Below are 18,643 nucleotides of genomic sequence, written 5' to 3'. Positions count from 1 at the left end.
TAATTGAAATGTCTTCAATCACAAAAATGATAGTAAAGGCTATACGGTCAAAATTTGGTCAATATAAACTTGACGTATTTCTTTCAATTTTGCATTTAAAAAACCTGAACACCCCTCATTTTGAAGGTGTGTGTGTGTAGAAAGTTGCTCCTATTTTGATTTTGGAATTCACTCTTCAGTTGTCAAAATGCCGTCCAAGCAAGAAGAGCAGCGTATCAAAATTTTGCTCGCGCATCGCGAAAATCCGAGCTACTCGCACGCAAAGCTGGCAAAATCACTAAAAGTTGTCAAATCAACCGTTACAAATGTAATTAAAGTGTTTGGGGAACGTTTGTCGACAGCCAGGAAGTCTGGATCGGGGGGAAATCGAAAACCGGAAGCCGCTGAGACGACAAAGAGAGTTGCCGGTACTTTCAAGCGAAACCCTAACCTCTCTCTCCGAGATGCCGCAAATAAGCTGGGTGTATCGTCTACAACCGTGCATCGAGCCAAAAAAACGAGCCGGACTATCGACTTACAAGAAGGTAGTGACTCCAAATCGCGATGATAAACAAAATACGACGGCCAAAGCGCGATCCCGGAGGCTGTACACGACGATGCTGACGAAGTTTGACTGCGTGGTAATGGACGACGAAACCTACGTCAAAGCCGACTACAAGCAGCTTCCGGGACAGGAGTTTATACGGCAAAAGGAAGGGGAAAGGTAGCAGATATTTTCAAGCACATAAAACTGTCAAAGTTCGCAAAGAAATATCTGGTTTGGCAAGCCATCTGTACCTGTGGCTTGAAAAGCAGCATTTTCATAGCTTCCGGGACTGTCAACCAAGAAATTTACGTGAAAGAGTGTTTGAATAAACGTCTGCTGCCTTTCCTGAAGAAACACGGTTGTTCCGTACTGTTTTGGCCGGATTTGGCATCTTGCCATTACGGTAAAAAGGCCATGGAGTGGTACCCCGCCAACAACGTGCAGGTGGTTCCCAAGGACAAGAACCCTCCCAACACGCCAGAGCTCCGCCCAATTGAGAAATACTGGGCTATTGTCAAGCGGAATCTAAAGAAGACCAAAAAAACTGCTAAGGACGAGCAGCAGTTCAAGGCAAACTGGCTTTCTGCGGCGAAGAAGGTGGACAAGGTGGCTGTACAAAATCTGATGGCAGGTGTCAAGCTTGAGGCCCGGCAATTCGGATTTGGAAAAGCGACAGCCTAACTGAATATTGTTCCTGAATTTTATAATAATTGAACTTGAAAAAGAAATTTAATTTTTTAAATTTTTTAAATAAACGATTTCACCGATTTACACGCATTTTCCCTTGACCAAATTTTGACCGTATCATACTTTAAAGTCGGGCGGGGCCGACTATATTATACCCTGCACCACTTTGTAGATCTAAATTTTCGATACCATATCACATCCGTCAAATGTGTTGGGAGCTATATATAAAGGTTTGTCCCAAATACATTCATTTAATTATCACTCGATCTGGACAGAATTTGATAGACTTCTACAAAATCTATAGACTCAAAATTTAACTCGGATAATGCACTAGGGTGGAACACAATGTTAGTAAAAAATATGGGAAACATTTAAATCTGAAGCAATTTTAAGGAAACATCTGGACAGAATTTGATAGACTTCTACAAAATCTATAGACTCAAAATTTAACTCGGATAATGCACTAGGGTGGAACACAATGTTAGTAAAAAATATGGGAAACATTTAAATCTGAAGCAATTTTAAGGAAACTTCGCAAAAGTTTATTTATGATTTATCGCTCGATATACATGTATTATAAGTTTAGGAAAATTAGAGTCATTTTTACAACTTTTCGACTAAGCAGGGGCGATTTTACAAGGAAAATTTTGGTATTTTGACCATTTTTGTCGAAATCAGAAAAACATATATATGGGAGCTATATCTAAATCTGAACCGATTTCAACCAAATTTGGCATGCATAGCTACAATGCTAATTCTACTCTCTGTGCAAAATTTCAACTAAATCGGAGCAAAAAATTGGCCTCTGTGGTCATATGAGTGTAAATCGGGCGAAAGCTATATATGGGAGCTATATCTAAATCTGAACCGATTTCAACCAAATTTGGTACGCATAGCTACAATGCTAATTCTACTCCCTGTGCAAAATTTCAATTAAATCGGAGTAAAAGATTGGCCACTGTGGTCACATGAGTGTAAATCGGGCGAACGATATATATGGGAGCTATATCTAAATCTGAACCGATTTCAATAAAATTTGGCACACTTGACTACACTACTAATTGTACTCCTAGTGCAAAATTTCCACCAAATCGGGGTAAAACTCTGGCTTCTGGGACCGTATTAGTCCATATCGGGCGAAAGATATATATGGGAGCTATATCTAAATCTGAACCGATTTCAATAACATTTGGCACACTTGACTATAGTATTAATTGTTCTTCTTGTGCAAAATTTTAAGCAAATCAGGGTAAAACTCTGGCTTCTGGCCATATAAGTCCATATCGGACGAAAGATATATATGGGGGCTATATCTAAATCTGAACCGATTTCTTCCAAACCGATTTCTTCCAATAGGGTTCTATTCTGAGCCAAAACACATACTTGTGCCAAATTTGAAGTCGATTGGACTAAAACTGCGACCTAGACTTTGATTACAAAAATGTGTTCACGGACAGACGGACATGGCTATATCGACTCAGGAACCCACCCTGAGCAGTTTTGCCAAAGACACCATGTGTCTATCTCGTCTCCTTCTGGGTGTTGCAAACATATGCACTAACTTATAATACCCTGTTCCACAGAGTGGCGCAGGGTATAAAAATCAGCACATGAATCGTTATTCAAAATCTTCATATTCCGCAAACTTTTTTGCTTTTCCATATGTACGATAGGTCAGGTTAGGTATAGTGGCAGCCCGACATTTCATTTCATTGTGATACCACAGTGGTGAACATCTCTTTCATCACTGAGTGCTGCCCGATTCCATGTTAAGCTCAAGGGACCTCCTTTTTATAGCCGAGTCCGAACGGCGTTTCATATTGCAGTGAAACCACTTAGAGAAGCTTGGAAAAACTTAGAAATGTCACCAGCATTACTGAGGTGGGATAATCTTTTTGGTATTTGGTCGAAACTGAGTTTGAACCCACGACCCTGTGTATGCAAGGCGGGCATGCTAACCATTGCAGCACCGTGGCTCCCAGTACAATACAAAATCAACTTTTAACCCATCGCCCTTTGGTCACAAATCCTAAAAATCACGAAAATTTTTGTAATTTTCAAATTTGACCAATTGAATTTTGTTATTTTTCTCTCTTTGATTTTGACCAACGTCTTGTAATCGATTTTTCATGTTGGCCCAAATCACAAGGAAAAATCGACCTTGAAGAATAGTACTAATCTGTTCTAACTAATAAAAAATGCAAAAATGAGCTTATTTTATGTTATGCCGGTATTTTGAAAACATCCGAACAAGTTATTACACTCATTAAAACCTTCAGATATTTGCCTATCAAAATTTTATGATATTTTGTTCTATCAAACATTTTAGTAAATATTACCAGAGTCTACTTGATAATTATATTTCTATTATTTAACACACATATGTATGTTTGTATATATACACAGGACACCTAAAGAGGTTTACTATTATCTTGGATTTAATTAATTTAATTCCTCTTCTCTAAAGTCTCTTAGAAAAAGTCCATAATGAAAATCCCAGTTGGAAGGATGCCGGAACGGCTTTCATTGCATCGGTAACACGGCTATTGGAACGCCTATTAGATTATCGTAGTGTGATGCAAGGTGAAGAGAATCGAGATAAACGCATGTCTTGTACTGTAAATCTTTTAAATTTCTATAAAAATGAAATCAATCGCGAAGAGATGTATTTAAGGTAAATTTGCTAAATTGACATCTTCTCCATTATTTTAAAATTCATATTCTTTTCTGTAAATCTAGGTACATTTATAAATTACATGATTTACATTTACAAGCTGAAAACTATACTGAGGCTGGATTCACTTTAAAACTCTATGCTGATATGTTGAGCTGGGACAAAGAATCTATCAGTTTATCACCAAATGATAATGATGGTCAACCACAATGGCAACGCAAAGAAAGACTATATCATGAGGTAATACAAAGACATTGTTTTACTTTCCCTTATCTTTAAAGTTAGAATGAGATTTCTACAAAAATAAGTTCAATAAAAAAAGACAAATTTCTTATATCTTATATATACAATTTATTTGGCCTGTTTCGGCATTTTATATTACGTTGTTGAATAAATAAATAATTTTTATTTTGCCATTTCAGATTTTAAAATATTTCGACAAAGGCAAATGCTGGGAAAAGGGAATACCCCTGTGTAAGGAATTGGCTCTTTTATATGAGACAAAACGCTTCGATTACAATAAGCTAAGTGATATTCTAATACAGGAAGCTAAATTTTTCCAAAATATTCTAACTCAATTGAGGCCAGAGCCCGAATATTTTCGTGTAGGCTTTTATGGCTTGGGTTTTCCCCTATTTGTTAGGGTAAGTAATACAATTAAATAAATCAGAAATCCAACTTCATTACTACATACTTTGCAGAATAAACAATTCGTCTATCGTGGCCTGGAATATGAACGTATTAGTGCTTTCACTCAACGCTTACAAACGGAATTTCCTGCAGCACAGACATTGAACACAAATAGCCCACCAGATAATTCGATATTGGGTGCCTCGGAACAATATATACAAATTAGTAATGTGAGACCTGTGGCCGATGCTCAAGCTTTGAAAACAGCAATGGTTACGGTACCGGAAAAAATAGCCCGATTTTATGAAGTCAACGATGTGAGTCGTTTTATATCGGATCGTCCCATTCACAAGGGACCCGTCGACAAAGATAACGAATTTAAGAGTTTGTGGATAGAACGTACAACGTTGGACATTGCCTGTCCACTGCCGGGAATTTTACGTTGGTTTGAGGTTAAACACAAATCTGTCCAGGAATTGACACCAGTTGAATTTGCCTGTGAGACTATGCATAATGTGGGCAAAGATATATGGGATTTGATACAACAATATCGTCAGGATCCCAAACGTAACATTAATCCATTCTCTATGCGTCTACAGGGTGTTATCGATGCCAATGTCATGGGCGGTATAAGTAAATATCAAGAAGCCTTTTTCACAGAGCAATTTTTAAAATCGCCCCAGGGTCAAGGCCAACATGCCAATGTGCAAAAGTTGAAATCTTTAATTTTGGAAAAAATTCAAATTTTAGATCAGGCTTTAGAGCTTCATGGTCAATTGGCTCCACCCGGGGTACAACCACTGCATAACCGTTTGCTCGAAAGATTTTCCCAACTAAAACAAAGTCTTTCTGGTTTGGGGCGTTTAAAGCGACAGGCGTCAGAGAGTATTGTGAATACTCCTTTGCCACCTTTGCCTACCGAAAAACGATCGGTTAGTTTAGGAATTAATAACAGTGGGCCAAATTCTATTATTTCGGCTAACAACTATTATGAGCACGATGAGATCTACACAAGGCCAGGGGAAACATTGCGGCCCGTGGAAACAGCAGCTGCAGGCGGAATGAATCGATTTGCAAATAACTCCTATCAAACATTAAGCAAAGAGAATTTAAATATAAGTGCGAGCGATAGCCTTAAAGATAACCCAGACACATGCCCTCCCCCCATACCCAATCGACCGAGATCACAAAACTTTTCCAACACACTATCATTGGATGGCCCTGAGGTGCCACCCAAACGCAATCAGACAATACCAGGATCTCCGGGAGCCCCTCCTTTACCACCAAGGGGTATAACTCCTGACAAGAGGGCTTCAAATCCAATGGTTTTTAATGATTTCCCTTGTGAATCGCCTGTCTCAAGTATGCCAAGGCGACCACATTCCACTTCACATCAGCATAATCCAAAATATGTAGTCGATATCAGTTTCGATGATCCCGAAGCAGATCAACAACAAGGACCTCCATCGTTAACTCATTCTCTCAATTGTCATGCCTCGGCGGCGGATAGCCATCATTTGAGTCTTGCTTATGCTTCCAATGATTATCGTGATTCTGGCATATCAACTGCCAGTGCCCATGAATTGAATCATTTGAATAATTTGAGTGAGGAATCATCGACAAATTCAATGAGTACGGTGCATCATCGCGATCATTGTCGTTTGTCTTCAAGTGGTAGCATGGAGAATGGGCAATTTATGTCAGCATCCCATAGCAATGGCTTGAGTGCTAATCAAAGGGAGAACTCTGCAAGTTCATTTGATGTGGAGGATTTGCCTATGCCAGCCCCACCCATACCACCAAAATCTTTGAACATTATAGGGAATACCCTGATGCATGAATCATCATCGTCGACCTCAGTCGAAGGTCCCTCATCGCAAAGCAATACTCTTAATCATTCCAACTCATTGAGTCACCATCATAATACAGCAACTCACATACAACAATCACAAGCACACCACCATCATCATCATCCTCCTCCTCCTCCACCCTCTTCTCATCACAATCATAGTACGCAAAATGGACACAATAATGATGGTTATGTATCACCAAAAAGCACAACCACGGCCTCCAATACGAACAACACAACTACAACACCTGTGACCAACAAAAATGCCATTGACGAATCTCATCCTGAAGTTGGCAACACTTTTTGAGTTACAATATGTCGCTGCCATCATCAATCACCAATATCAACATCTAGCATTGATTTCAATACGACAGAGACATCATCGACTCCCAACAGTACATCACCGCCACCCACACGTACTATGTTTACGGAACAGGCCGTGGTACATGCCTCCCAGTCATTGACATCATTGACCATAAATACTAGCACCAACAATTCATTGGTGACAACTTCAAATAATCATCATTATGTGTCACCCCAACCGCTTAATAAGGGGGCAAAGATAACACAAACGAAATCATCCTCACAAGAGATACAGCCACAGCATCGTCATGCACTGGCTCATTCACATTCCCATTCTCATTCGCATCGTCATTCTCATAATCCACCACAACAACAACAACATCATCAAGACCAACATTTTTTCTCTAAGCAATTATCACACACACTACCATCATCGCTGCCAACCTCAATGGATTCCACTGTAACCAGTTCCATGTTTGATTTGCCCAAAAACTACAATCTCAATTCGAATATTGAACATTGCTCATGTGGCCTTACCTTTAAGGTAGATAAAAATACAAATAACTTAATAACAAGCACAACGTCAACATCGCTTTTAAGCCTTAATACTTCAAACAATTACAATACTGGGTATTCCTTGGATGAGGCCTTAGCAACAGAGGTGCCCAAAAAGCTGGAACGTCAGACATCATCAATATCATTGGCTCAAGGCAAATACCATCATCACCATCATCATGGCCATCATACAACACGCCATTGCCAACGCCGGCATGACGATTCACAGAATGAGTATGCGGTACCACAACTATTACAATACCAATCGGAGCCACCGGAAATACTAACTCATGAATATTTCTCTCAGGAGTCCCAAGAATCTCTTACAACAAATACCACAACTACAGCATTTAGTCCTCATTCACACAATTGCCGCCATCGTCATTCACACGTTCATGCTCAAACGGATTTCACCTATGGTCAACGATGACATGCTTCCAAATGAGAATAGATATGAGTGGGAAAAGACAAGCGGAATACAAATGCTTTGGTTAATCAAAGGTCAATTTATTTTCAGAATGTCTTTAATTGTACGAACAAAGATAACCTACGAGGCGATAACCTATGGCGAGGAAATGCTAAAGTTTCATGGATATGTAATTTTTTAATACTCTTGTTTTTGTATTTTGTGCTGGTTCACAAGGTTAAGAACAAATCCCATCTATCCTTTTATGATTCTCCAGAAAAACTGCATTGGTGGAACAATATGAAGTTATAAATCAAATAAAACCGAAACTATTTTATTTAATTTAAAAAGATGTACATTATATTGAACTGGTAACGTAAAATAATAGAACATCAAAAACAATCTCATTATTATGGGGAGAGAGCGTATCCATATAAAGGTATAAAAGCCGACTTTTGAAAAAATATTCGAAAATCGATGATCGCCTTTGATAATCGACTTTCTATGATCTTTAAAAATCCCTAAACGATTTTATATTGTATCCAAAATATATGTTTAATGGTGAACAACTTATCATAAACTCTTCACTAATTGACAAAATATCTTATGGATTAATATGCACGATTGCTCAAAAGACCTGTAGGGGTGGATCAAATTTAATGTGATTAATAATAAAATAATTATTTTATTCGAATTCTCATCGAATTTTTACGAAGGCCACAAACGACTAATCATTTGAAAAACAGTGTTGTAAGGACGCAAACAAAAAGACGAAATTTGAAACCTTCAATTTGTATAGCCTCCACTATAGGCTATTAACTTTGTCATTCCGTTTGTAACACATCGAAATATTAGTCTCAGACCCCATAGAGTATATATATTCTGGGCCGTGGTGAAATACTAAGTCGATCCAGCGGTGTCAGTCCGTCTGTTAAAATCACGCTAACTTCCAAACGAAAAAAGATATCCACTTTAAACTTGGCACAAGTAGTTTTTCTGGATTTAGGTTGGATGGTATTGCAAATGGGCCATATCGGACCATTTGTAGGTATAGCCTCCATAAATTGGTCCATATCGGTCCATAATTATATGTAGCCCCCATATAAATCGATCCTCAAATTTAACCTTCGAAACATCTTGGAAGAGTAAATTGGATTGGAATTCTGTAAAAGATGTTATTATATAGCCTCTAGAAACCCAAGTAATTCGATTGTAGATGACAGTCTTTTGTAGCACTTTGTACACAATCCATGGTGGAGGGTACATAAGATTCGGCCTAACCAAACTTTCAGTCGTATTTCCTTGTTTTTTTAATAAAATAAAATATATAAAACATACATTTTCAAAATCAAAATAGTTTTACAGTTTTTACTAAAACAAAAAATTAGTATTGCTGTTCTATGGGTTTTAAAATTCATCAATTACAACCAACATCAAAAGTTGTTAGTCAATGTTGGTCAATATCAAAAGATGATTAACCGAATTTAAGGATTCTCTTTCAACACTCTCTCAAAATCGGGTAGATTGACATCACAATATCCCCCCTATGGAATAGTCAGTAGAGAGGTGAGGGCGTGGATTAGGCTAAATTTTTCTGGAGTAGTTCTCCAGCTACGCCTATGAATATAATGTGTTATCGGTGGGATTGCCTCACCGGTAATCAAAGGATAAAAAGAGAACTCGAGATTCTTAACCCTTTGTCTGCTGATATCTTCATTATATTCAACTTTCAGTTCAATGATGACCTTTAAGCTCTTTCGTTGAAAGCTGCTTGGATAAAGCGTGATTCTTATTAAACTGAGTTATTCTTGACTCGTCTGACGTATACCTTTTATAAGCCATAGCAATGGTTAGCAGTATTGAAGATTTACGTGGAAGATATTCTTACATAAACTCTCGTACTCTTTTTTCTTTTAAAATCGGCTAGTGCTAGGGCTATATAGTCCATTATAACAGTGGAATGTGCACACACATTTTTTTCTGATTCAATCGCGAAATTAATTGATCCAATTAATTTTTTAATTGAAATGTCTTCAATCATAGAAATGGAGTATCAATTAAAAAATTAATTGAAATCCAAATAAAAAATTAATTGATCCAATAAAAAAATTAATTGATACCATTAATTTTTGTGATTGATTTTTGTTTCAATTAAAGAAATTTGTTGAATAAATTAAATTTTTAATTGAATATTTTTTAAAACTCAATTAAGACTTTAATTGAAAAAAATTTCGTGAATGTTTTTTTTCTGTGTGGACAACATCGATTTTCAGACAATTCGAGCCTCGATTACATGAAATTGAACAGTTAACTCGAACTTCTATTTGAAATCACGATTAAAGTAAACACTACTAATTTGTAAACACCAATAAAATGTTCCGGTAGCACCAGAAGTATCAAAAATTTTGTATATTGTCATATGTCAGGAATGTTTCTGGTATAATTTTTGGAGAATAATTTAATCAAAAACTTGTAATCATGTATTTCAGAGATGCCACTTCTTATTATATAGTGTTTAGGAATGGTTAGCACGCGATCGATGTTGTCCACCTACTGAGAAATAAATCTATTCCAAAGATCCACTCAATAGGTAAATTACTTGAAAAAAAAGTATATTCCTAATATACATAAAAATCTTGGATGTTCCCTATAATCAAGCCATAGAAGAAAACTCGGGTTTTTCAGTGTCAGTCTACTGAGAAATAAATCTATTCAAAAAATCCACTCAATAGGTAAATTTGGATTTTCGCCATAATCAAGCCATAGAAGAAAATTCGTTTTTTTCACAGAGTTTTACAATATCTTCCAATCGCTACCTTTGACAAAAGATATTACAATGGAATTTGTTTCTATATCCAGTTATTTAGTGTTCTCATATGTTTACAGATATACCTACTACATACTTATTAACTAACCAACGTAATTTGACTATAATGGCAATTATAAAACAACATAGTCTTCAAACTAGAAAATAAGTAAACATTTTCTTGGAAATAAAAACCATACTAAACGAATATAAAACAAACGAAAGACATTTTTTCGGAATTGTTAGAGAATTGTAGTAACTATGAAAAATAAAAAAACCTTAAATTATTGAATTGAATTTTTTACAAAAAAAAAGAAAAGAATCAAAGTTTTTTTAAACAAGCGAGCATAATAAAATATGAGAAATATATACATATGTATTCATGGCACAACAATGGGAGGTAGTGTTTTTAGATCAAACAAATTCTAATAGATAAAAATAAAATTTAATATAATGTCGATACCAAAACAGAAAAAAATATCAAAAAAATATTTCCAATTAAAAAAGTTGATTAAAATCAAAAGCGTAATAAATTATAACTGATAACAATTAACTATTTAATCAAATTGACCCAAAAAGTCAGTTAATGAAATGATTGAACATGTTTACATTTTTTAACTAAAATAAATATTTTAATAATATTAAAACATGTCTTCAAGTATAATTGATACTTTTATTCGGAAATAATTATTTTCTATACATGGGGTTCATTTTAACTAAATCCAAACATAACGTTAGGAAAATGTTTTTCAAGCTTTTTAAGGTTCAATAATGCAACAATTTCCATTTCTTTTTGAATGTGCAAGTTCAACCGCTTTGATCAGAAAGTAAACTTCATTAGTACACCCATCGAAAATAGTCTGCAATAAACAGCAGTCCCTGTCTATTGGTTTTGTACTTCAGGGTAGCGTTACCGTTGTGTCACTTTAGTGGCAAATTTCCCATTTTTTGGGCGGTGCCACTTTTGCGCCACTTTTTGTTTGTCCCACTAAAAGTGATACTTTTTACGATTTTGTGCCACTTTTCCAATAATTTGTGCCACTTTTTCAAAAGTTTAACTTTTATGGGTAGTTATCACCACAAAGAGATGTGTTATTAAGAAAATTGAATATTGTGCACCAACAATAAACAGCTTTCACTCATTAATTCTTATTACGTGAACAGTTATGATTCAACTTATTTAGTAAACCGTAATTTGAATATGCCAAATTTATTGTGGCATTAAATATCAGGATAAATATGAAAATATTTAAGGTTTGTATTGCGACCGCAGGAAATAATTGATGATGGATCCCATAAGGACTCAGTTAGAAAAAATTGCAATCTCTCTTTGAGACAGATTGTTCCAATTCGACAGACGATATTCCTCAAACTGAATGCTGGAACAGTGGACAGTATTGAAGCATTACCTCATTAGAGAAAAATTGGATGAAAAATGTTGTAAGAAATTAGAGAAAGTATAAAGATCCAAAATTCACTTTCAAATAACAAAGAGATTTATCTAAAATTTTTAGTTTATATTATCAAAAGTGTGAATACCGTTAACAAAACATTTCAAAGCGAATCCTCCTAAAAGTGAGTACTATGTTCGGTTTTCGAATTGAAAATCAATTTATTTTCGCGATTACTTTTCCTGAAATAATCAAACCTATAAATGATAACAAACATATTCTCGTAAAGTCATGCCGAAATCAAGAGGAACAAGAAACTGGGCATCAATTCAGTTAATTTATGTGCTTTATATTGAACTGTTTGTAGTAAAGTAAACGCGAAAATTTCAACTCGAAAATCGAACATAGTACTTACCTTAAATTGTATATTTAACAAAAATATTCTATTACAAATATACACAAATTTTGTAAAAAAGTTTGTAAAAACCTGATTTAGAAGATATCGACTATAAAAATTCTTCGTATATTAAAAACATTAAGAAAATATAGATAGGTCACAAAACCAAATCACAACCCGAAAATTGTGGACAAATTTTACCATGAATTGACATAAATGACAAAAAAAAATGAAGAAAATGGGATTCTTAGATCCGCATTACTTAAAAACCAATGATGATAAAAATTAGTTTTATATCGTAAATAAATTTAAAGATATAATTGAAAGGCCTGATTATTTTATAAACGCTTAAAAAATAATTTTAAATAGGATTTGTTCCCCAATTTGTATGAATTCGCAAAATATATTTTGCCTTGGCCTCATAGCAGTATTTATTTTTTAAGTTTTTTTTTGTATAAGTTAATAAAAAGAATGTGCCACTTTTTGCGCCACTTTTCAAAAATAGTTGTGCCACTTATTTCGACGTTTGCCACTTTTTGAAAATTCCCAACGGTAACGCTGCTTCAGGGTGTAGCGAATGTTAAAATGTTACCCAAAGCATATTTAAGAACTAAATATATATTTTTTTTGCAATTTATTTAAGCATTCAGGGCCATTAAAAGGCCTATTTTTCGAATTACTATGAAGATTTTGCATAATGTCCTCAAAAGCTCCTAAATGCTATCAGCAAACATTTTGTTCGCCATTATGGCTTACTGTGATCAATATAGTTTCTTTTTTTCATTTGTTTCAGTTAAAATACTATATAACATGTTTCAGTGTAATCGAGTTAAAAAAACTAGCTGTATAAGCAAACAATCGCTGCTTTCCCTTTTCCAGTACAATTTTTACTGTTTTAGCAGACTTTTCTGCTATGTCTGCTAACAAAATTCTTTAAGTGTGCAATGGTTAGTATGCCCGCCTTGCATACACAAGGTCGTGGGTTCGATTCCTGCTATGACCGAACACCAAAAAGTTTTTCAGCGGTGGATTATCCCACCTCAGTAATGCTGGTGACATTTCTGAGGGTTTCAAAGCTTCTCTAAGTGGTTTCACTGGAATGTGGAACGCCGTTCGGACTCGGCTATAAAAAGGAGGTCCCTTGTCATTGAGCTTAACATGGAATCGGCCAGCACTCAGTAATAAGCGAGAAGTTCACCACTGTGGTATCACTGAATAGTCTAAGTGAGCCTGATACATCGTGCTGCCACATAACCTAACCTAATCTAATATGGACGAGAGGAATAATTCTCGTATGTAATTTAAGACCCATATTAAATCATCTCACCCCACCAGATCTACACTAAAGAATATGGAAATCTAATATGGACGAGAGGAATAATTCTCGTATGTAATTTAAGACCCATATTAAATCATCTCACCCCACCAGATCTACACTAAAGACTATGGAAATTTGCTTTGGGCAGCAATGAAACATATGTCTGGTTAGGCTTGTGAAGATTGGTATCTGGTATTTTCTGTTCAATAACTTAATAATATCATTTCCTTAATATTCATTTTAACATTTTAATAATATGGACGAACAACGTTCGGGTGTTTTTGAAATTTGAATGTATTTTCACCGTTTCTTTCTTTTGCTGAAATTCACAGCAAATTCTGCACAGCTATTTCAACTCAAAAATGTTTGCTGATTCATCAAACTTAGCTGCCAAAAATTCAATATAGTTAATATACTTCAAACGACGATAAAACCATGCAGCTGCATTGATCTGTTGACCTACTGACACTATCTTCATAATTGAATTTCCATGTTGATATATATATATATATATATATATATATATATATATATATATATATATATATATATATATATATATATATATATATATATATATATATATATATATATATATATATATATATATATATATATATATATATATATAAAGAAGTTAATCAAAAGCTGTATTCCTAAAATTAACAGTCATGAAAAAATTGCTAAAAATAAAGCTAACCTAAGCTAATAACTAAAAGTTGTAACAACTCAAACATATATTAAAAATGTATTGAATCAAAATGTTTCGTAAAAGAATATTTAAACACCACTGTTTTTTATAAACATATGAGAAATGGATACAAAAAAAAAATATATATATATAAAATTAAATTTACAAATATACATAGTATTTAATTAATAGATTTTTAACAAAAAATAAAAAGAAACCAAATTGAAATACTTTGTGCAATGCAGGCATTACTTTAACGAAATCCCAATTAAAATACATGCGTACGTACATATTTAATCGAATGAAAAATACTGTAATACTGTTTATAAGATTTTATAAAGCCAAAAAAAAAACATAAAATTTAAATTCAATGAATTGATTCGAATTTGATATTAAATTAATAATAATGTGAGACAAGAAAACATATATAAACAAAAACGTGCTAACATACATAAAGACACAATTAGATATTCTTACTCAAACAACGCACAAATCTATGCAATAAAAACTATCGGTAAATGATTTTCCAATACTGATCATCGAAACGATTGATATTTTTGTTTATTTACTCTGTTTTAGTTTTTACGTTAACTATAATCCACTGTTTATGTTACTTTCGAATTTGTATATTAACTTATTTTATATTCAATATATAGAGCATATCGTATTGTTTAAATATGTAATTTTGTTAAATTTTAAAAATTTTCAATTGTATAAGAGTGAAAATTTTTGGAAAATAAGTTCATTTGTCTTTTCCATTAAAAATAAACATACATACATACATACATATAATATAGATATACACTAGTCAGCCAAAATAAACAACAAACATATATAACAACAAAAAATTTATATTATTAAAATAATATGAAATATGTGAAGACGAATGTTAAAATTCATCATAATACAATTCAAAATATCATAGTTTTTAAATTTAATTGCAATAAAAATAATAATGATTACCAAAAAATATATATATATATGTAATGTTTCATTGAGCACTCACAAAAGAACAATACCTTCTTTGGAAACACAATTTTCTTTTATTGGTAAATTTCTATCAGTCTCTGGCCAACGTTTTTTATTTCAGAAGAAAGAAGTTATTGTTTTTATTTCGTATAGTGTATAGTATGAAGGAACAAAAAAGGCAAGTATACACGGTTGTCATAGTTGGTAGAATTTTACCAAAAATTTTAATTGTTTTTAATGAAATTTTGACAAATTTTTCTACAAAAAAGAAATTGGGACAAAATTTTCTATAAAAAAAATGTTGACAAAATTTTCTATAAATAAAATTTTGACAAAATTTTCCATAGAAACAAAATTTTGACAAAATGTTCTATAGAATTAAAAATTTGACAACATTTTCTGAAGAAATAAAATGTTGACAAATATTTCTAGAGAAATAAAATTGTGACAAAATTTTCTATAGAAATAAAATTTTGAACAATTTTTCTAGAGAAATAAACTTTTGACAAAATTTTCTATAGAAATAAAATTTTGACAAAATTTTCTACAGAAATAAAATTTTTAAGCAATATTGATTGATGTTTTTATTTAAGTTTTATTTCCAATATTTCGGTTGACTTCGTCAAAACCGTTTTCAAGGATTTATTCTGGTGTGCACAGCTTCACACTCTGTTTTTGACAAAATTTTCTATAGAAATAAAATTTTGACAAAATTTTCTTTAGAAATAAAATTTTGACAAAATTTTCTATAGAAATAAAATTTTGAAAAAATTTTCTAAAGAAATAAAATTTTGCCAAATTTTTCTAGAGAAATAAAATGTTGACAAAATTTTCTATACAAAGCAATGTTTGACAAAATTTTCTATACAAAGCAATGCTTGACAAAATTTTCTAAAGAAAAAAATTTTGAGAAATTTTTCTAGAGAAATAAAATTTTGAAAAATTTTTCTATAGAAATAAAATTTTTCTATAGAAATAAAATTTTCTATAGAAATAAAATTCTGACAAAATTTTCTATAGAAATAAAATTTCGACAAAATTTTCTATAGAATTAAAATTTTGACAAAATTTTCTATAGAAATAAAATTTCGACAAAATTTTCTATAGAATTAAAATTTTGACAAAATTTTCTATAGAAATAAAATTTTGACAAAATTTTCTACAGAAATAAAATTTTTAAGCAATACTTATCATAGTTTCGGCTATATGTCGATTAAAAAACATAGGATTGATGTTTTTATTTAAGTGTTATTTCCTATATTTCGGTTGACTTCGTCAAAACCGTTTTCAAGGATTTATTCTGGTATGCAAAGTTTCACACTCTGTTTTTGACAAAATTTTCTATAGAAATAAAATGTTGACAAAATTTTCTATAGAAATAAAATTTTGACAAAATTTTCTATAGAAATAAAATTTTGACAAAATTTTCTATAGAAATAAAATTTTGACAAAATTTTCTATAGAAATAACATTTTGAAAAAATTTTCTATAGAAATAAAATTTTGAAAAACTTTTTTAAAGAAATAAAATTTGACAAATTTTTCTAGAGAAATAAAATTTTGACAAAATATTCTATACAAAGCAATGTTTGACAAAATTTTCTAAAGAAAAAAATTTTGAGAAATTTTTCTAGAGAAATAAAATTTTGACAAATTTTTCTATAGAAATAAAATTTTTCTATAGAAATAAAATTTTTCTATAGAAATAAAATTTTGACAAAATTTTCCATAGAAATAAAATTTTAACAAAATGTTCTATAGAAATAAAATTTTGACAAAAACTACTTCCACATTTTGGTGAACCACATAGAGAAGCTTTTTTCGGGAGCCACCGTGGTTAGCATGCCCGTCTTGCATACACAAGGTCGTGGGTTCGATTCCTTCTTCGACCGAACACCAAAAAGTTTTTCAGTGGTGGATTATCCCACCTCAGTAATGCTGGTGACATTCCAGAGGGTTTCAAAGCTTCTCTAAGTGGTTTCACTGCAATGTGGAACGCCGTTCGGACTCGGCTATAAAAAGGAGGTCCCTTGTCATTGAGCTTAACATGGAATCGGGCAGCACTCAGTGATAAGAGAGAAGTTCACCAATGTGGTATCACAATGGACTGAATAGTCTAAGTGAGTCTGATACATCGGGCTGCCACCTAACCTAACATAGAGAAGCTTTAAACACTCAGAAATTTCACCAGAATTACTCAGTGCGGATAAACCACCGCTGATCTTTTGTCGTAACTTGAGTTGAATCCATGCTGCTTTGCATGCAAGACGGACATGCTATAACCAGAGAATGAAGCCGACCCATTTTTGTCGGCGGCGGCGGACACTAAATTTTTGCCTCCGGCGGCTTGACGGCTGAGCCGATATAAATTTGTTCACTCGGCGGCGGACAATTATCCATTATAAAATCAATTTGAAGTTAATCGAATGGTAATGGGATTAGTTGTACAACTTATCTTACAAACAAATTTACTTTTCGTTCAAATTTTCTGAGCTAAATTTTTGCTAAATTATTATAGCAGATTAAATATGATTGGCTGTGTTCAAAATTTTGGAAAAAATACGACAATTTAATAAAAAATTTTCTGATTTAAATCGATATTTTTGATTACTTGGCGGCTAAATTTAAGTCGAGATGAGTCGACATATTCGGCGGCGGCGTCGACTGGCAAAAAATGGTCGACGGCGACTGAAATCGGCGGCGCGACTCGGCGGCTTCATTCTCTGGCTATAACCATTGCACCATGGTGTCTTCATATAAGTGTGAATAAGAGAGAAGTTCACGCAGTAGACTAAATAGCCTAAGAGAGCAGATAGTAATGAGCTGCCTCTACACCTAACCTAAGGATGAATTCGTAAGTACTTAGCTTCGACGCCTAATGGAAGACTATTGTAGGAGCAATTCGCTATAGTGTAATATGTTCTCATAAACGACTCTAAAGTCGATTTATTATTTTTCAATATATTCCCCATTTGTACAATTTTTCATGAACCGTTTGAACCAATTATCGAAGCACTTTTGCCCCTCTGATTGAGATATATCCCAGACATCCATTCTGAACGCATAAACCGCTTCTTCAGGTGTCGAAAAGCGTTCACATCTCATTTTATGTTTTACGTGCCAAGTCAGGATTACCCATCAAATCGATGTTATGAGTGCCCAAAAATTCGTTTGTTTGAACCGATGTGTGAGAGCTCTATTATGGTGGTGACAAGTGATCCATCTTCGGCGGTTGGTTTTTCTGATTTCTTGGAAGACAACTGGAAAACAGATGGTTGCGTATCACTCAGAATTGACAGCTATGTCCAGTTTTTTTTTTCCAATAAATAGGCGATCATTTGCTTGGTAGTATATCGTGCGCGAGCAACTTTTGTTGGATTCGACTCACCTTGAATACAGTCGACTGCTGTTTAGTTTCGGGCTCATATGCGAAAATCCATGA

At 33.5% G+C, this 18,643-nt stretch overlaps 1 protein-coding gene across 4 annotated transcripts in view; it reads left to right on the top strand.

Moving 5' to 3' along the window:
- spg (dedicator of cytokinesis spg) overlaps nucleotides 1-6,673 on the top strand; it is a 228,643-nt gene extending 221,970 nt beyond the window's left edge. For all 4 annotated transcript variants that reach the window (XM_075295031.1, XM_075294988.1, XM_075294945.1 and 1 more), the window contains 4 exons: nucleotides 3,681-3,887; nucleotides 3,953-4,127; nucleotides 4,310-4,531; nucleotides 4,589-6,673. In XM_075295031.1, the coding sequence (XP_075151146.1) occupies nucleotides 3,681-3,887; nucleotides 3,953-4,127; nucleotides 4,310-4,531; nucleotides 4,589-6,673 (2,689 nt within the window). The remainder of the gene's footprint in view (nucleotides 1-3,680; nucleotides 3,888-3,952; nucleotides 4,128-4,309; nucleotides 4,532-4,588) is intronic.
- The last annotated feature ends 11,970 nt before the right edge of the window (nucleotides 6,674-18,643 follow it).

Source organism: Haematobia irritans, chromosome 1, assembly GCF_050003625.1.
Source record: "Haematobia irritans isolate KBUSLIRL chromosome 1, ASM5000362v1, whole genome shotgun sequence".
Classification (NCBI taxonomy): Eukaryota; Metazoa; Arthropoda; class Insecta; order Diptera; family Muscidae; genus Haematobia; species Haematobia irritans.
This window is presented reverse-complemented; position numbering and strand designations above follow the sequence as displayed.